At 40.1% G+C, this 19,769-nt stretch overlaps 1 protein-coding gene across 1 annotated transcript in view; it reads right to left on the bottom strand.

The window, feature by feature from the left end:
- The window catches only part of man2b2 (mannosidase, alpha, class 2B, member 2), an 88,815-nt gene that overhangs the window by 28,785 nt on the left and 40,261 nt on the right, over positions 1-19,769 (bottom strand). Inside the window, exons 8-16 of the mRNA XM_073042667.1 lie at positions 18,875-19,065; positions 16,184-16,370; positions 15,574-15,701; positions 13,390-13,682; positions 12,015-12,206; positions 9,588-9,846; positions 9,143-9,253; positions 6,886-7,075; positions 900-1,052 (exon numbers count right to left, since the gene is read on the bottom strand). Coding sequence (XP_072898768.1) covers positions 900-1,052; positions 6,886-7,075; positions 9,143-9,253; positions 9,588-9,846; positions 12,015-12,206; positions 13,390-13,682; positions 15,574-15,701; positions 16,184-16,370; positions 18,875-19,065 — 1,704 coding nt within the window. The remainder of the gene's footprint in view (positions 1-899; positions 1,053-6,885; positions 7,076-9,142; positions 9,254-9,587; positions 9,847-12,014; positions 12,207-13,389; positions 13,683-15,573; positions 15,702-16,183; positions 16,371-18,874; positions 19,066-19,769) is intronic.

The raw sequence follows: 19,769 nt of genomic DNA, 5'->3' as shown, positions 1-19,769 counted from the left end.
TTTCTGCCCGGATACAGGATATACCACTTCCTCTCGAGCTAACTCAAATGGACATGGTGTCAGTAGCAGGGATTCAAGTTTTTGATTGGCTTTTTAGCTGGTTCGGCACAACATTGTAGGCCAAACAGTCTGTCCTGTGCTGTACTCTTCTACATTCTAAATCGGAGCATGGAGACGGAGAGCAAGGTATCTGTTTGGCCCTCGGAAATGGCCTGCACTTGCAGGGGGCAGAGTTCTTTGGGTTCCTGGAAAATCCGCAAAATTGATGAACTTTGACAATAAGGTACAGGGACTGAGTAGGCACGTTGGGTCCAAGTTAGTCAGAACTCAAGACAGTCACCATTAATATTTTACCCAATTTCAGCTAAAAAAGCCAAGCTGCCTTGAGTACCCCATGGAAGGCATACCATTGTTCAAGAATCCTGTACACAAGACATAGCCACACAACTGAACTGTAACCTCTGTTTTCTAGCCTCTTGAAGATAAAACTCTGACATTTATTAGCTGTGCTTTTTGTATATGTCTACAAGTTCTGAATAATTTGTTTATGAACTGCCAAATAATGGTAGCTTTGCACGTTACCAATTTGTGGTTTCTCAGCTATTCAGAAAATACTCCCATTACCTAAATTAACTACAAAGTTGATGATCTTACACTTACCACATTAAATGCCAAACCCTGTTGTTTTACCCTCTTACTTAATCTGCACATGTCCTTTGGCAACTTCCTGCTCTGTCTGCAATCGATCTACTGTATATTTTTTTGATGGCATTTTCAAATTTGTATGAACATGACAAAAAACATTTTAACGTCAACTAAATTCAAACTCTCAAACACTTCATCAACTCACTGAATATGTTAACACATCAAATAGACTGTAAATCAGTCATGTGGTTTACCTCGAATTAAATTTTGTAGATGTTCATTGTGGTTTGAATTGTATCGCCACCCAGGCACGGAAAGTGTTAGAAGATGAAGGTTGGATGGCAGAGAGAAGGAATTTGCTTCATTGTCACCATGTGATTTGTTTGGTTGGATAAGTACTGCTTTACCTGTGGAATGCATCACAATATTAACAAAATGATAAAAACAATAATAACAGACCTTTTTTTTTGCTTATGTATTTCCAAACTTCAAACACTAATTTTAAAAGAGCAAGAAAAAGAAAATTATAGGCTGGCTTGCACCCAAGCAACTTATTACTGACTGTACGTATAACAGAGTGCTGGAGAACACAAAAGGAGCTGTAAACCATTTTGTAGTCAGAAGCAGGATCACGTTTATTACCACTATCTTATTACTGTTCCATGCTTGGAATGCATTTCAGGAAATCTGATCACTTGACTATCCTTCTGCTACAGATGGAGGCTAAAGAGCGAGGCTTCAGAGATAAGGACAACAAAGAGGTGGTTGTGGGAGGAGCAGGAGTGGCTATGGGATTGCTTCAAGTCTGTGGTCTGGGCAGTGTTCAAGGGCTCAACAGAGAATCTGAATGCATACACCATGGCTGTCATGAACTTTATGAAAACAGTCATAGAGGAGTGTATCCTCACAATATCATTCAGTCTTCCCCAACTAGAAGTCCTCGATCAACCATGAGAATTGCAATCAGCTGAGGGTTTGATCAGTGGGATTCACCACCAGTGACCAGGAACGATATAAGAGATCCAGATTCGATCTCTGGAAAGTCACCTCAAGTGTGAAGTGGCAATTTCAGACCGAACATGAGTCACTGAGGGATGCCCAACAGCTGTGGTAGGGCTCGAGTGCCATTACCACTTACAAATTGAAACCAGGCGACATAGCTGATAACAAAGCTTTGCTTCCAGATGATCTTAATCATTTCAATCTGGACAGCAAAGATGCATAAACAAGAGAAAATCTGCATATGCCGGAAATCCGAGCAACACAGACAAAATGCTGGAGAAACTCAAGCAGTCTAACTAGCATCTCTGGAAAAAAGTACAGTTGATGTTTCTGGTCGAAACGTCGACTGTACTTTTTTCCATAGATACTGCCTGGCCTGCTTGAGTATCTCCAGCATTTTGTGAGCAAAGTTGCGTATGACAGCAGCTTGGCATCCAATACCAACATCCCCTCAAAACTAACCAATAAGCTTCAAGATCTAGACTTCAGTTTCTCCTTATGCAACTGGATCCTCGATTCCCCCACCTGCAGACCGCAATCTGTTCGGACTGGCAACAAAATATCCTCCACAATCTCCATCAGCACAGGTGCACCACAACCCACTGCTCTACTCACTTTAAACTTATTGCTGTGAAGCTAAGCGTAGCTATAATGCCATATTTAAGTTTGCCGACAAGACCACTGTCATGGCGGATTCAAATGTGGCAATGGATCAGCATATAGGAAAGAGACTGAAAACCTGGCTGAATGGTGCCACAACAATAACCTCTCACTCAATGTCAGCAGGACCAAGGAGAAGATTATTGACTTCGGTAGGTGGAAACCAGAGGTGCATATGCTAATCTTCATCAAGGCATCGGAGGTGGAGAGCGTAAATCCCTTGGTGTTATAATTTCAGAGGACCTGGCCTAGGCCCAGCTTGTAAGTGCAATTATGCAGAAAGCACCGCAGCATGTCTACTTCCTTAGAGGTTTGCGAAGATTTGGCATGACATCTAAAACTCTAACCAGCTGAGATAGATGTGTGGTGGAGAGTACATTGACTGGTTGAATCGTGGCCTGATATGGAAGTGCCAACGCCTTTGAGCAGAAAATCCTACAGAAAGTAGTGAATATGGCCTAGTCCATCACAGGTAAAGCCCTCCTCATCCAGCACCGTTGCAGGAAAGCAGCATCATCATCAAGGACCCGACCATCCAGGCCATGCTGAACCGTTTCCTTAACCAAAGGGCTCACTTTCAAGGACTCTTGGTCTTGATATTTATTGCTTATTTATTTAATTTTTCATTCCTCTTTTGCATTAGCAGCTTGTTGTCTTTTGTTTGACCATCCTATTGGGTGTGGTTTTCATTGATTCTATTGTGTTTTTTGGATTTATTGTGAATGCCCACCAAGAAAACAAATCTCGGGGTTGTATATGGTGACATAATATGTATTTACATTTACTTTGAACTTATGTAACGTGAAATTTATTGTTTTGCGGCAGCAAATCATTAAAATTACTTTAGATTACAAGATAGACCAATAGTGTATAAACAAAAGGAATAATAACAGTTTGTAAACTGGAGAGGACACTACCTAAATACCCAAATTACGCACAACCCATATGTGTAAACAACCATTTCTAGGCTGTATTTCCGACTTGCAAACGACCTGGGTTCTGAAAAGTTCAAAGGAATGAAACCCTTCTGTAACCTGGTGAGAACCTACACCTGGATTTCTATACGACTAAAATCACAAGTACTATCATTTGGTTCATTTATAACTGTGGTTGAATTGACCGGGATTTGGAGAGGGGGTGTTGAGCATAAAGTTTCTCTCTATGCTGATGACTTATTACTCTTTCTCTCAAATCCGTCTACATCCTTACCTCCAATGTTTTCACTTCTTGACCAGTTTAGCCAGATCTCTGGCTATAAACTTAATTTACATTGTGAACTTTTCCCAATTAATAAAGAAGCACAAGAACTAATATTTCGTGATCTCCCTTTTAAAGTAGTCCATAATCAATTTACTTATCTTGGAATTACAGTCACAAGGAAGTTTAAAGATCTCTTTCGTCAAAACTTTGTCAATCTTTCATATGCTATAAAACAGAGTCTGGTACAATGGTCACCTCTATCTATGTCTTTGGTAGGTCGTATTAATGTTGTTAAAATGTATGTTGTCCCCAAATTTTTATACTTATTTCAATCTTCAATTTTTATTCCTAAATCTTTTTTTGATTCCTTAGACTCTATTATTTTGTCATATCTGTGGCAGAATAAGCGCTCTAGAATTAATAAAATCCACCTCCAAAAATCTAAAAAAGAGGGTGGCATGGCTTTACCTAACTTTCGCTTATATTATTGGGCAGCTAATATACGTTGTGCTACCTTCTGGTCTTTCTTCCACGGCCAACCCGAGTGCCCTAATTGGGTGGCAATGGAGTTGAGCCCCACTAAAGAATTATCTATATCTGCATTTCTTGGCTCTGCACTCCCTAGTAGTCTGCCCAGATCAATAGCTAATCCTCTTGTTAGACACACTTTGCGTATATGGGCTCAGTTCAGGAAATGCAGTGGTTTCCAGGGGTTTTCTGTTTCTAGCCCTGTCGCACATAATCACCTTTTTTTACCTACTACGTACGATTCAGCATTCCATGTTTGGTATAGGAAGGGCATTAGACATTTTGAAGATCTCTTCATTGATAATTGCTTCGCTTCTTTTCAGCAGCTCTCTGTTAAGTTCAACCTACCTAATGCTCACTTTTTCAGATATCTCCAAATCCGACACTTTATTGCTCCTTTGATTCCCAACTTTCCTGAAATGCCTGTGAAAAATGCTATGGACCTATTTCCTTCCATTAATCCACTAGGTAAAGGTTTAATATCAATTATCCGAGATAAACTAGCAGCCTTACGATGGGCCCCTGTGGATAAAATCAAATTGGCCTGGGAGCAGGATTTAAATATCTCCTTATCCGAGGAGAGCTGGTACTCAGTTCTCAAATCAGTTAACTCAACCTCTCTTTGTGCTCGCCATTGCCTTTTACAGTTTAAGATTGTTCATAGAGCCCATATGTCTAAATCTAAACTATCTCGATTCTACCCTGGCATTAGTCCGCTCTGTGATAAATGCAAGAGGGGCGTAAATCTCTCATCCATATGTACTGGCTCTGTCCTAGCTTGGAGAAATTCTGGAAAGATGTCTTCACTACATTATCGGGTATTCTGAATCAGCACCTAGAACCAAACCTCTTAATTGCTCTGTTCGGTTTTTGGGGCGAGACAGATTTATGTCTGGGTCCGACCAAATGCCGAATACTATCCTTTGCCTCTCTCCTGGCTAGACGCTTGATCCTCCTTAGATGGAGAGATGTTGCCCCGCCCACTCATGCGCAATGGCTTAACGACATTATGGCCTGATTGGACCTCGAAAAAATTCATTATTCAGTTCTTAATTCGGATCTAAAGTTCCATAAGGTCTGGGGACCTTTTATCGAGTACTTTCATAACCTTCCTCTTGACTAGGGTTTTTTTTCTTTTTTTTTCTTCTTTTCGGTCCCTTGCTTTCAGCTCCCTTTTTTTTCTGGTAGTAGGCATTATTATCCTCTGTTGCTAAGTGTATTCACAGTCTGGGAGTTTGACTGTCCTGACCTATACTCTTTATATTGTGTTGTGGTCGGTCTGGAGTTGTTGATTTTTTTCTTGTGTTGTGGGACACTATGCTTACTTGTCTTTAATTTAGGTGCTTTTTTGTTAAATTCTCTTCCTTTGTAGCATATTGTTATTGTATGCTTAATTTTGCACTGTATTAATGCTCCTCATTGGGATTTGGGGTTTTTAATTTGTAAAATGTTTTGAAAAACTAATAAAAAAAACCAAAAAAAACTGTGCTTGACAGGTTCATGATTACCAAGGGCGTTAAAGGTTACAGGAAGAAGGCGGGTGAAAGGTGTTGAGAGAGATGATTACTGTAATACTGAAGCTTTGTAAGACATTGGCCAGACTGCACTTGGAGTGTTGTAAACTGTTTTAGGCCCCTTATTGAAGAAAGGGTGTGCTGGCATTGGACAAGATCCAGAGGAGATTCATAAGAATGATCCCAGGAATGACAGGGTTAACATATGAGGAGCATTTGGTGGCTTAGTGACTATACTCACTGAAATTTAGAAAAATGAGGGGAGAGCTCAAGTGAAATCTATCGAATATTGAAAGGTATAGTTACAGCATATGTGGAGAGGATGTTTCCTATAGAGGAGGAGTCTAGGACCAGGAGGCACAGCCTCAGAATATAAGGACATGGCTTTAGGACAGAGATGAGGAGGAATTTCTTTAGGCAGAGGGTAGTGAAACTGTGGAATTTATTGCCACAGATAGCTGGGAAAGCCAAATAATTAGGTATATGGTGTTGTACAGCTGGGGAACTTATCTCTTTAGGACATATGTCCAGCACTTCATGTGGTTCGATACTGGCAATAAAAAAATCTCAAGACCTCAAGAGCAGATGGTATCTCTGATGAAGCTCTAAAACACAGTGGTGAGGAATTTCAGCTATGAGTCCACAACGTCACTGCCCACATTTGGTAAGAGTATATAACAAGAGACCTCACAACCGCTGTAATTCTGAGCATCATCAAGAAAGGAGATAAATCAAACTGCAGTAACTATAAAATGGTCTCCCAGCTGTCTGCAGCAGAGAAGGTCATGCCAGAATCCTCCTCAACTGTCTCAAACCAGTGGCTGAAGAGAAACTTCTCAAACTCTAGAGTGGATTCTGTTTCAGAACTTCATTGGGATAATGAAGTGATTTTCTCCTTTATTTCAGGAGAAAAGTAGGGAGCAGAAGCAACCATCATAAATGGCCTTTTACAACCTCACTAAAACCCTTGTCTTCACCAGCTGGGACACCTTTTCAAATATGGCTGTGCACAGAAGCTCATCACCATCACGTCTGCCTCACGATGGTACAGAAGCCATGATAGTAATCAACAGATCTTGATTAGACCAATTTTAGATTGGAATTAGATAAGGCAGTGCTGTTGAACTGATGCTTTTCTTAATCTTTCTTGTTACAGTGCTCCATCTCACCTCCAACAACCTTCCCACTTGAGCAAACCTGCTAAACCTACAGATTCCTGAACCAATGTTACTCAAAACTCATATTCAAACAGGTTATGCTCATCACTTGTCCTCTGAAAATCCAGAATATAAAATGATTTACATTTCATCCCACGTACAGATTCAGTCACACATACCCGAGGCAGGCCCAAATGCAACGACAGGTCTAAACTCGAGAGCCAGCCCGCTCTGATACAAGGAAGAGGTTGTGGACTTTGAACCGACCATTAGCCAGAAAAGTGGACGTACAATAGAGGTGTCATTCAGTGTAAGGTTGTAGGCCAGGTTCCACTCCTTGTTGTTCCACAATCTTCGATGAAGCATTATCTGTAAGTGTTTTTAGGGGAACAGCAAACTGTCAAGATTACAGAATTAAGGGAGCAGGAACATTCTCTCATAGAAATCAGAATCCTAACTGAAGGTATATTTATATTATGACTGAGTTCTGTGGAGGACAGTTAAGTAAAATTCTGTAGAAGGAACAATGAGGTAGAGAGTTGCCTTGCATGTTTTTAAGTTTGACAGCTCTCCTGCAAAGCTATGGTACTATATATGCAAGTGAAAAAACCCAAATGTGGCATCATTGTAAACAGGAAGAGATTTTGAAATAGCACCTTTGATGTACACAATGATTAATTTTAGTTACAAATTTTAACCATTTAAGTGCCATTGAAGTTATTTAGCACTTAGATGACAAAACCTGTACTTATGAAAAGATGGACTGTTGCGGACAGTTTCAAAAACCTATCACATTTTTCAAATAAATTTATAAATCTCTGTTGGCTATAGTCCTTTCATCTCTATAACTTCAAAGATTCAACAATTTGAATTATGGCTTTAGATACTGGAATAACTTATGCAATTACTTGTCCAGTCCTTTCTTGGAATATGTAGGTATTCTTCAGTTTCAGGACACATTTTAACACTCAGAAAGCAAAGCTAAGATTGCTTTTCAGATTCCCTGATGTATCTGCTCTCAATAGACATGAGAGCCCTGGGAGCTTGTGATTGAACCACCCATTTTGTTCATTGCCATTCTGCAATAAACTTTGGAAATTGATCCACTTCCTCCTTCTTGCCACATTTATACCCATCATTTGTAAAGATTATTATATTTGCAGTAATTCTACCTCATTCATGAAAAATCTGTCCAATAACTACATTTTGTATTTGCTGATAAGAACTATGTATTACTTTTCATATTGTCTGGTAGCCTGGATGTCAATTGTTCATATTTTCCACATTCACAGTACACTGCAAAGTACTGTATTGCTGGTGCTGCGAAGAAAATCTCATTTTCATCACACTTATATCCTGCCATCTATAGTTGTATCATGGAGAGCATTCTGACAGGCTGTATCACTGTCTGGTATGGGTGGATTACTGCACAGGACCAAAAGAAGCAGAAGAAGGTTGCAAATCTAGTCAGCTCCATTGGGCACTAGTCTACAAAGTACCCAGGAAATCTTTAGGGAGCGGTGTCTCAGAAAGGCAGCGTCCATTATTAAGCACCTCCAGCACTCAGGGCATGCCTTTTTCTCACTGTTACCATCAGGTAGGAGATACAGAAGCCTAAAGGCACACACTCAGTGATTCAGGAACAGCTTCTTCCCCTCTGCCATCTGATTCCTAAATGGACATTGAAGCTTTGGACACTACCTCACTTTTTTAAATATATAGTATTTCTGTTTTTTGCACATTTAAAAAAATCTATTCAATATACATAATTGATTTACTTGTTTATTATTATGTTTTATTTTATTATTATTTTTTCTCTCTCTGCTAGATTATGTATTGCATTGAACTGCTACTGTTAAGTTAACACATTTCTCATCACATGCAGGTGATAATAAACCTGATTCTTATTCTGGGTATGTCTGCCTATGACAATAAATCTCAACTTGAAAATTGAACTTTTCTTTAGTATTCTGTTACTTTAGTTTAAATCTCCCTACTGCACGATTCAGCTTGTCATGAAGAATTGTAATAGTAGTTCCCTAATACAGTTGTTCCTACAAAAAAAAGTTAATCTATTATATTTTAACAGCCTTACATTGGTATTTTGCCCTTCCTATTTTTCCTTTTCCTTAAACAGCAAAAAAGACTACCTGATTAACGTCACACTTGGGATCCTATGTACGCTTAAGTCACTGTAGGCTCTGAAGCACAATTCCAGTGAGATTATTCCTACTTCAATTGCAAAGTTTCACAAAACACTGGTAGTTATTGTCATTTCATCTTTAAATTGTAAATGCAAAGACCAGCTGATGTTTTAAATCATCCTGGTAAAATATCTGCTCTGCAGGACTTTTTGATTATACAGGTTTAAAAAAAAATCAATGAATAATGAATTGCCAATTTATTTTTAAAAAGCAGCAGAAAAGACTTACGCACCTCCACTTGCCCATCAGCCTGGCTGGAAATACCATGTGCTCTCTCAGATATCATAATGAGCCTTGTGCCATTTTCCTCAATATAAGCTGTCCTTACAAGAGGGTAGTAGTTCTGAAAAGACCAAGGGGAACATCTATTACAATACCCCAATTGCAATATTCTGGAGGAAAAATGTTGTTCTTAATGTTCAAACTTTGATAAATTATTAATCTTCATACAATTTTTCAAGAGTTCACTATTTCCATTTGCATGATTAGCTTTTTCAAAAGGAATAGCATAAAACCGACACAAATTTGACTTGCACATTCATGCACGTTTTAATAATTTCCTATCAGGACAATGAACAAAATCCAAAAGTTCTACTATAATTTCCAATAGTTGTATGAAATCAGAATCTTTTTCCATTTACAACAAAAACAAATGGAATATAATTAAATACACTTACCCTGGCCAGAGTATTGTTTGTGTGAACCTTATACTGTCTCTTCATCATCTGGTAACCATTACCATCAGTGAAAATGGTCCTATCTGTTTTCAGATCTGTAGTCATCCTTAAAATTGCTTCTTTGTTTAAGTCTAGTGGCCCAACAATATACTCCTGCTCAATTCTACGGCACAATTGTGATCCATCATACCCTTTGGGTACGTTATAGATCCTCGTGAATATTGCATACTGGTATTCATTTGCCAGGGCAGACTCATGGCTGTTTTAAAACAAAATGTCATTAGCATTTAATGTCCCCTTTTGGCAGATTTTTTTTCATTTGGCTGCTCCAAAACACTCTCATTTATAAAGAGCGGACATGAGCATCTGTGCCAATGAAAAAATACACAACACACAAGATGACAGTTCTCTCACACCTATATAATCAAGAGTTTGCTTTAATCATGAATTGGAATCAGGAACAAAATTATGACTGAGATGTAAAGCATGGGTAAAAAATAGACTACTCTATTCAGGAGTTCTGGATTAATCTTCATTGACTATTAAAAACACACAATTCCACCCTTCATTTTGTAAGCTCTATTCGCTTACCCTTTTATGTAACCCTGCTCTGCACCCCATTCCTTAACTACAATAGCAGCCCCATGATTTGGTTCTGGACCACTGACAATGCTAATGTCAAGATAAAAACTAAACAAAAGATTAACTTAAGTGTATCTTTAACACTCATTTATAAAGAGCAGACATGAGCATCTATGCCAATGAAAAAATACACAACACAACTAATGAAATATTAGTACAGATATTTCACTAATTTTTCTCCTTTCTTTAGGGTGATCTATTAGGGAGGTTCTAGATTAGAAGTTGATGGTTTACCACTTGTAGGCATTAAGACATTGTGCTGTGTCAATAACCCGCTCATATACAGATTATTGCTTCCACAGTGACTTTGGCTTGCGTCAGCCACGTGCAATTTGTGTGCCACAGTCGGATTGTTCTGATCACATTTATATGAGGCTTGGAGAACAGAATACAGGTGAATACCTCACGGAGGTATGATGGCACTGTGGTACAACATTTGCATCTTTTCAGCTCCAGGTGCAGACTTCACCTCTGATGCTATTGATGTGAAGTCTGCACATTCTCAACACACACAAAATGCTGGTGGAACGCACCAGGCCAGGCAGCATCTATAGGGAGAAACGCTGTCGACGTTTCAGGCCAAGACCCTTCGTCCGAACTAACCGAAAGGAAAGACAGTAAGAGATTTGAAAGTAGTGGGGGGAGGGGGAAATGCGAAATGATAGGAGAAGACCAGAGGGGGTGGGATGAAGCTAAGAGCTGGAAAGGTGATTGGCGAAAGTGATACAGAGCCGGAGAAGGGAAAGGATCATGGGACGGGAGGCCTAGGGAGAAAGAAAGGGGGAGCGGGGGATGGCAAACAACTAAATATGTCAGGGATGGGGTAAGAAGTGGAGGAGGGGCATTAACGGAAGTTAGAGAAGTCAATGTTCATGCCATCAGGTTGGAGGCTACCCAGCCGGTATATAAGGTGTTGTTCCTCCAACCTGAGTTTGGATTCATTTTGACAATAGAGGGTGCCATGGATAGACATATCAGAATGGGAATGGGACGTGGAATTAAAATGTGTGGCCACTGGGAGATCCTGCTTTTTCTGGCGGACCGAGCGTAGTTGTTCAGCGAAACGGTCTCCCAGTCTGCGTCGGGTTTCACCAATATATAAAAGGCCACACCGGGAGCACCGGACGCAGTATACCACACCAGCCGACTCACAGGTGAAGTGTCGCCTCACCTGGAAGGACTGTCTGGGCCCTGAATGGTGGTGAGGGAGGAAGTGTAAGGGCAGGTGTAGCACTTGTTCCGTTTACAAGGATAAGTGCCAGGAGGGAGATCGGTGGGAAGGGATGGGGGGGACGAGTGGACAAGGAAGTCGTGTAGGGACCGATCCCTGCAAAAAGCAGAAAGGGGGGGGGGGAGGGAAAAATGTGTTTGGTAGTGGTATCCCGTTGGAGGTGGCGGAAGGGTCTCGGCCCAAAACATTGATTGTATTCTTTTCCATAGATGCTGCCTGGCCTGCTGAGTTCCTCCAGCATTTTGTGTCTGATGGGAATAACTTGCTAAGAGCGAGCATGGAACCAATGGGCTAAATCCTTCTCTGTCCCAATGAGTGAGAAAGAATGTTTTACTGATGGAGATGTTCATGTTTAGATCAGAATGAAACTGAGAAAGCATTGACCTCCACATTGGGGATATAAGATCCCACAGTACTATTTAAAAAGAAGCCTTTCAACAAGCAAGATTGTATTGATTTTATATACAGACAAGTTAGTCTACATTGGCATTTTAAATTTTTCATCCTTGATTAGAAAATCATTAATTAAGGTCCTTGCAGTTCAACATACATACCTATAAAAGTATTGCCTCACTTCGGTTACTAGTGTTCCAGTAATGATTTCTATTCCAACAGACTTTGACACTGCCACTGCGGGTCCATTTGGTGTGAATATGTAATTATCGGAAATTGGGCCCCGTTTTACATCTCCATTAGCATGGTACTCCAAGAATTCCTGCTTTATTTTGACAGTTTTCTGGGAGGACCTGCCATTTGCACAAAAAGCCAATGAGTATTATAAAAACTGGTTGATGAAATACACCCACCTGGTATTTTCTCATGGCAACTTGCAACCACGCACTTCAGAACAGCAAAGCACGAAGCAACAAAATTTAAATTAACCCTCAGTGTTCAATACGAATGCAAGATTTATTAAATATGTGTTTCTTTCAATGAGGAAGGAACTACATGCAATTCAGTTTCAATGTGTTGTAAAATTTGAATCCTCTTCAGAAAACAATGTTTTCTAGATAATTCCCTTCAAGATAAGAAGAGCATGCAGAAAAATATTTTTTTTGACCAAGCATCTGCATTTTTGGTTGGGCTAAAATAAAATGGGGAGTGTTTGAACAATGGAGACGAAGGAACCCAATGGTGAAGGAGGTGCATTAATGAGTCATCACACAATGGGCCTATCAGCATCCAGCTTATGGGACTGCCAGCACTGCTGAATGTTCCTTGCATGTCTGAGGTCAGATCGAGAAGTCAGGAAGCAAACAAACATGGGGGGTGACTAGTTGGAGTGAGTTCACTAGGCTGTGGCAGGAGGGGAGTAACCATGTGCATCTGATGTAGATCATGCCTCATCAATGTGTGCTGCCCATGATCCAAAGTTCCTGGTTAAATTTCAATAATGGCATGATTTGATCTGTAAATCATTGCAGTCTCAAGCCGCTCCATTATAGGGAACTGAAAACAAAGTAACCTGGGTAAGGACTTCCTGGCCACTGTGTTTACTATTTGATCTGGCTATTATCAACCAGCCCAGCAGGACAGGGCACTCAAATTATACAGAATGGTCACAGGTAACATTCTGAAGCAGAGGAAGGAGAGAACGATAAATGCTAACAAAAACAATTCAATTTCCTTAGCTGGATTGCGAGTTGCAATTTTTGAGTTAAAAGATCAATATTTTATAAATGCATTATAGGACAGCTTTTGTACTGTGCTACAGGCTGTTTTCTACACAGAACAATCATCATTTATATTCATAATTACACCATGTAGAGGTTTCCAAGAGAAAAAAGCTGTTATTTCATTTTATGCAAATGCAGAAAGAAAAGTTTGTTATTGCACACTACATCAAATTCTGAACCACATTTCCACTGTTCAACACATTGGAGTTTAAATGAAAAAAGGCTATTTCTGTAAAGCTTGATTTACACATACCTGTCGGTGATGCTGTGCAACAGGTTAGTATCTTTGTTGAGCAACAATAAATAGCACTCATTCATCAATGGGAACAGTCTAAGGCCTCGATTTTTCAATTTGCCAACCAATTTTCTGTCAAATGCAATCTCTTTCCCTATGTACGAGGTTGGTTCTTTAGTACATTGGCCTTCTAGTCCCTTGGTGCAAATCGATTTTGTTGCTTTTACTAAGTACCTGCGATAACTGAGAGCACCCAGCCTTACGAGAACATACAGATCAAAGGAGCTGTTAGAGCCGGCAGATTTCTGAATCTGCAACAGAAATGGAACAAGGCATCATTTAATTATGTCATCAACTATCAATTATTTCAGTGTTTACTTACTTAAGGAAATTCATTTTTCAAAAAATGAAAGACAAAATTATTACAAATTCACCGAAAGTTTACTTATTTCAACCCTTTCTCAGCCAGATCCACCTCTTGCTTACCAGCACTTGTGCCACCCGTTCCCCCTCACCTCTTTATGGTGACTATGTCCTCGCTATTATTTCAGCCCAGATGAAGGGTTTCAACCCGGAACATCGACTGTCCACTTCCCGCCACTGATGCTGCCTCCAGCAGTTCAACATCTGGTTATTTACTTGCTAGTTTTACTCCAGGTCATTTAACCCTCAAGTTTAAGTGAGCGCTGATGCTCCAAAGCTCTGGTGTGAGCGAGCAGGTGTGCAACTTGTTCCCAGGCTAGTTCCATTTTATGTTCACCTATTTCAGGGAAGTACTACAAGACATAATTCTCTACTCTGAACTTAACTTCCCTACGCTTAGCATGACTCAAAGCTGAAGAGGACAAAGCTGAACAAGGAATCACTATCAAGTCCATTTTAGTGTACGGAGCACATAACTTGATCCTCTGGGGGCGGCCTGTGGTTCTCCGAGTACTTAGCCTGAAGCCCCATTTCAACAATGCTGATAAAGGCTCAAGAGACTGCTGTCAAAGAGGACATTAGATATAGACCACTGCTAACATCACGTAACACTCAGGTGACTGCTCTGAGGTATTTGGGTCTGTGCGGTGATAAAAAGGCATTACTGGTGCCATCAAGAGCGGATGCTGCCGTAAGAGTTCAGATTAGAGATGGAGAGCAAGCACTGAAATATGGTTCTACGTCCCAGGAACTGCAAATGCCAAGCTGGTCCTTTCATTGGGGGGGGGGGGGGGGGGGAGAAGCACTCTCCTCCCCCTCCACTCGCAACCTTTCAATTGCAGATGATTTTGCTAATAGAGCCCTTTAGTAAGACTACACCAGGTCAGACTCATTTTGTAGAGGAGCTTCTCAGACACAGAGCTGATGCTTGACTTACGTCTGGGCAATGGGTGTCTCTTGTTTGCCTGTGTGGTATGGTGATGCACAGCTTTGCCTCCTATCCTTCATACTGAGCACTCAGCTCCCAAAAATTTGTTACTCAATCACATAAAACGCAAACTCCTTCACGCTGTGTGGGCCTCATTGACGGGGTCAATGTTTATTGCCCATCCTTACTGCTTTTTTTAAAATAGCTTTTCGAGCTGTTTCAGAGCTCAGAAGTCAGAGCTGTCAAGAGTCAGACACTGTTGTGGCATGGAGTCACAAACTAGATCCCTACCCCACCTTCTCTACTACTGAAAACTTGCTTGTGTCTCTCTTTCCCAATTCCGACAATGGCTTTCTCTTTTCACAGATCCCTCCTGACCTGCTGGCTTATTTTCAGCAACATCAGTTTTTGTTTAAAAAAACTGATGTTGCTCCTAGCAACACCTGTGAAACAAATAACTGATTTATCTGCTTCCTGCTGGCATTGTTTGGGAGCCAAATTTTAGCATATACACCAGGAAAATATCATTTCTTCACCTCATTCAGTACCATGCCATCCTCTACATCAAGCACGTAAAACTGACTCAGTCCTACATCTGTTAAAGCAGCCTGCCCACTCTGCAGACCTTGAAGGGAAGTTTGACACACTTTCATCTGGCTCAGACGTGTAAGTGGTTTTACTTGCGTTAATGGAAAACAAAGATCATCTATTCTTAAAAAGCAATTTCAAATGCGGATTTCTCTCAGAATTTAGACAGCAGAAATATGAACCCCTTTTTGTCACATGCTTTGCATATCTATAATTTACTTATTGTAATCACATCAATGCTCTTAGCAAAAAGTATCTAATACCTGCGATGGTACAGCATTTCCAGCATCGTCATACACATTGACCACTGAATCAGCAACTGTGATATTAACAATCGTTGTGATGTTCCATCCAAGAGGATTGTATACTGTGATCTCTAAAGAATCATCCTCTTTCAAAATAGGGAGAAAAAGAATAAATCAGACTTTCAGGAGAAATGTGAACACGGTTGATTGCTATTCACGGTCAATTATGCTGATCAACCATCACTAATTATTTTTTAAAATTACCAAAATGACCCAAGTCATGAAATAATTATAATGTTACCATTATATGTCCAAAACTACATCTTTGACACGGTAGGATTACGAACATGAAAAGTTATAGAATCACGATTACTAAGCTTTTAAATGGGTATTCTTGAAGTTATTTTTTCGTCAGTAGCCCTATATTGACCAGATCAAAATGAAAAGAACTTGCCTCACTATGCCATGAATCTAAATTTTAAAAAGCAAGTGTTTTTACTACAGCTTTCCTGGTGAATCTGTACATATCTTTTGCCCAGTTAACACCGAATACTTGTCGCCAGTTAAAATGAAAGCTATCATTAATCTTCAAAAAGACTTTGCTTCTTGGTTACGGAGCCAGCCATACCTCTATTTCTGGTGTCCTGTCTGTAAGGAAGAGAATAATCAAATTTACTCTTCCCACCATTCAGAGTTTCTTGAAATATGGCAGCCATTACCAATTTCACAGCGCTCATCCCTTGCAGTAGGTGATCCATGTACATATCTCTCACTTTGGGAGATTCTGTTCCAGTTATACCATCATGATGTTGTACCTAGCACAGAAATGTCAACATTTCCATTCAGATAAAACAAAAATACATGATTTTTGATGAGAGTACAATCATCTTTTACTTTAATTTCAGTAGAGGAGATTCTACAATTCAGCACACATTACAAAGCAATGTATGTTTTTTTGTTTATTGGATGGTAAATATTTTCACTGCAGATCAGCAGCTTACACCCTGTGGGCAAATAATTTTCAGTGATATAGAGCGGTTCATGCAAACATTATGAGAAGATCCACCCTGTTTCTTTGTCACCAGTTGGTTTCCAAACGTTTAGATATGAAAATACTCTTACTTTCTATATTAAAGAACAACCACTCCTTCATTAATTACTAACCTCTCCAACCATTGTTTTTGTCCCAGATACAGTCTGATGACATTCAGCACCTTGGGATGCTTTATTCCAATAGCTATCTAATGGTAGCAGCATTTCCTCTCGCTTTTAGTATGCTCAAATAAATAAATACAGATTCTATTCAACAGACGCTGCCACTAATTTTTAGATTGTTGTTGCAAATTAAATTATAATAATTTTAACATCAGCATTGTTCACTTAAAACACACATCAGTGCATTTTCTGGAAACTTACAGAATTTAAAGGATGGTGGCATAGCAACGCAAGTTTATATCTGATACAAATCACTTAAATCTCAGTTCAATTAGCACCCAGTAATTTACAAAGCATCCCATTATTTGTTATGCTATCATCTGACTACATTAGGCTGTGTGCTTAGTCCCTGCTCTACTCACTTGACACTTATTACTGTGTGGGTAAGCACAGCTCCAATACCAGATTCGAGTTTCCTGATGAAACCGTCATAGGCCAAATCAACATATCGGAGGGAGAGTGAGAATCTGGCTGAGTGGTGCCAGATATTCGATGTTAGCAATACCAAGGAGCTGACTGTTGATTGCAGAAGAAGAAAACCAGAGGTCCATGAGCCAGTTCTCATCACAGAATCAGAGGTGGAGGGTCAGGAACCCTAAATTCCTCAGTGTTATTATTTTGTCCTGGGAACGACACTTAAGTGCAAATATAAAGAAAGCAAGGCAGCACCACCACCTCTTTAGGAGTTTGCAGAGGTTCGGAATGATATCTAAAACTCTGTCAAACTTCAACAGACGTGTAGTGGAGAGTATACTGACTGGCTGCATCACAGCCTGTATGGCAGCATCAATGCTCTTGAATGGAACATCCTATGAAAAGTAGTGGATACGGCCCAGTCCTCCCAAACACTGAGCACATCCTCATGAAATGCTGTGGCAACAGAGCAGCATCTATCAATAGGGACCCCCAAACACCCAGAACATGATCTCTCCTCATTGCTGCCATCAGGAAGTCAGGACTCAAACCACCGGATTTAGGAGCAGTTATTACCTCTCAATCATCAGGCTCTTGAACCAAAGGAGATACTTCATTCAACTTCACTTGCCCCATCATTGAAATGTTCCCACAACCTATGGACTTAATTTCATAGACTCCTCAGCTTATGCTCCTGATATTATTGCATTTTTTAAAATTATTTCCCTTTTTTATATACTCTGTTTGTTGTCTTCTGCACTCTGGTTGAATGCCCTCTCATTGATCTGGGTGGTCTCTCATTGATTCTGTTATGGTTATTATTCTATAGATTTAATGAGTATGCCCACAAGAAAATGAATCTCAGGGCTGCATATGGTGACATATATGTACTTTGATAATAAATTTACTTTGAACTTTTAATTTCTTTACATCTACACCAGTTAATAACAATAGGTCTGTGAAAAAAGACAGATGTAACAGCTGAATGTCATCAAAAAACAATTTTTATTCCTTCATAGAGTACTTTCCTTTGGGGTATTGGCACAATTTCATAAAATCGTCCACATTCCTCAGGAAAAGTTAGTGTTCCCCATCTCAAGCAATCATTTCATTTAAAGTTCCATGCTACTTCTCAACAATATATTTTATAATAACATACAGGCGTCCCAAAGTTATGAGCACCCCGACATGTACAACTTGTACATAGAAACCAGGAGAGTGGATTTGCTGGATGCTGTGGGGCTGCACGCATCTTCCGCTGTGTGGGAAATTGGTCTGGGGCAATATATGAATGGCGGAGTTAATCATCCTGCTTTAACTATATGTTGCTTCTGGGCAGTCTGCGTGTTCATTCAAATAACCGCTGCTCAGTCTCATTTTCCACATGCAATCTGTCTGTGTTACGAACAGTTCTCTGTAACAGAACCCTACTGTAAGGTCATGTTAAATGTATCCTTTTGGAAAGTGTGAGAAAAATTACTGGAGTGGAAATTCAACCTTAGCAGGCAAAACAGTAGTAAATGCATGTTGAATCTTGTTTGTGAAATAAGCAAGAGTTATACACAATTTCACATGTGGGCGAGGATGAATTTCTGCCTTACTGTTTGCTATAATGTTCATTATTCTTTTTAAAAGACAACAATTTGGAACATTTACATCCCAAGAAAATACCATACCATGTTCACCATACCTCTGATACAGCCCATCTTAGCTGCTGAATTTTGTGAAGGGCCCAGAATTTATCAATAGATCCAAATGGGTATTTCATGAGATACAAAGTGAAAAGAGATTCACAAGCGTAAAGGAAAGAATTTGCTCTTCGGGCCAATCCTTTAAGCATGTTCCGGGAGGCATAAAATCCAGTCCAGGCCTGAAATGGCTCTGAAATTAGATAGGTGACATACTTCAACATCAGTAGTAAAATAATTATATAAAGTTTTAATTTACAGTGTGGAAAGAATTCATCAATAAACAAAATATGTAGAGTGGCCTATATTTTTGTGTTAACACTCTATGCTAGGCAAATTTGGATACTGTTGGGGCAGGTGACTTACCTGGGACAAGCTGCGGCAGCTGGATCTCTGGCACTGAGTCTGGTTCTGCAGTTCAGAAGTTAGGGGGGAAGAAGAGGAGAGCGGTAGTGATAGGGGACTCGATAGTTAGAGGTACAGACAGGAGGTTCTGTGGTTGTGACAGAGACTCCCGGATGGTTTGTTGCCTCCTGGGTGCCAGGGTCAGGCCGCGTGCACAGCATTCTGAAATGGGAGGGTGAGCAGCCAGATGTCATGGTACACATCGGTAGCAATGACGTAGGAAGAAAAAGTGAGGAGGTCCTGAAGAGTGAGTATAGAGAGCTTGGTAGGAAGTTAAAAAGCAGGACCTCGAGGGTGGTAATCTCAGGATTGCTACCTGTGCCACATGCCAGTGAGGGTAAGAATAGGATGCTCTGGAGGATGAATATGTGGCTGAGGAACTGGTGTATGGGGCAGGATTTCAGATTTCAGGATCATTGGGACCTCTTCTGGGGCAAGTAGGACCTGTACAAGAGAGACGGATTACACCTGAACTACAGGGGGACCAATATC

The sequence above is a fragment of the Hemitrygon akajei genome, chromosome 4 (assembly GCF_048418815.1).
Source record: "Hemitrygon akajei chromosome 4, sHemAka1.3, whole genome shotgun sequence".
Lineage (NCBI taxonomy): Eukaryota > Metazoa > Chordata > Chondrichthyes > Myliobatiformes > Dasyatidae > Hemitrygon > Hemitrygon akajei.
The sequence above is the reverse complement of the archived record's forward strand: the minus strand, read 5'-3'. Positions and strand labels throughout refer to the sequence as shown.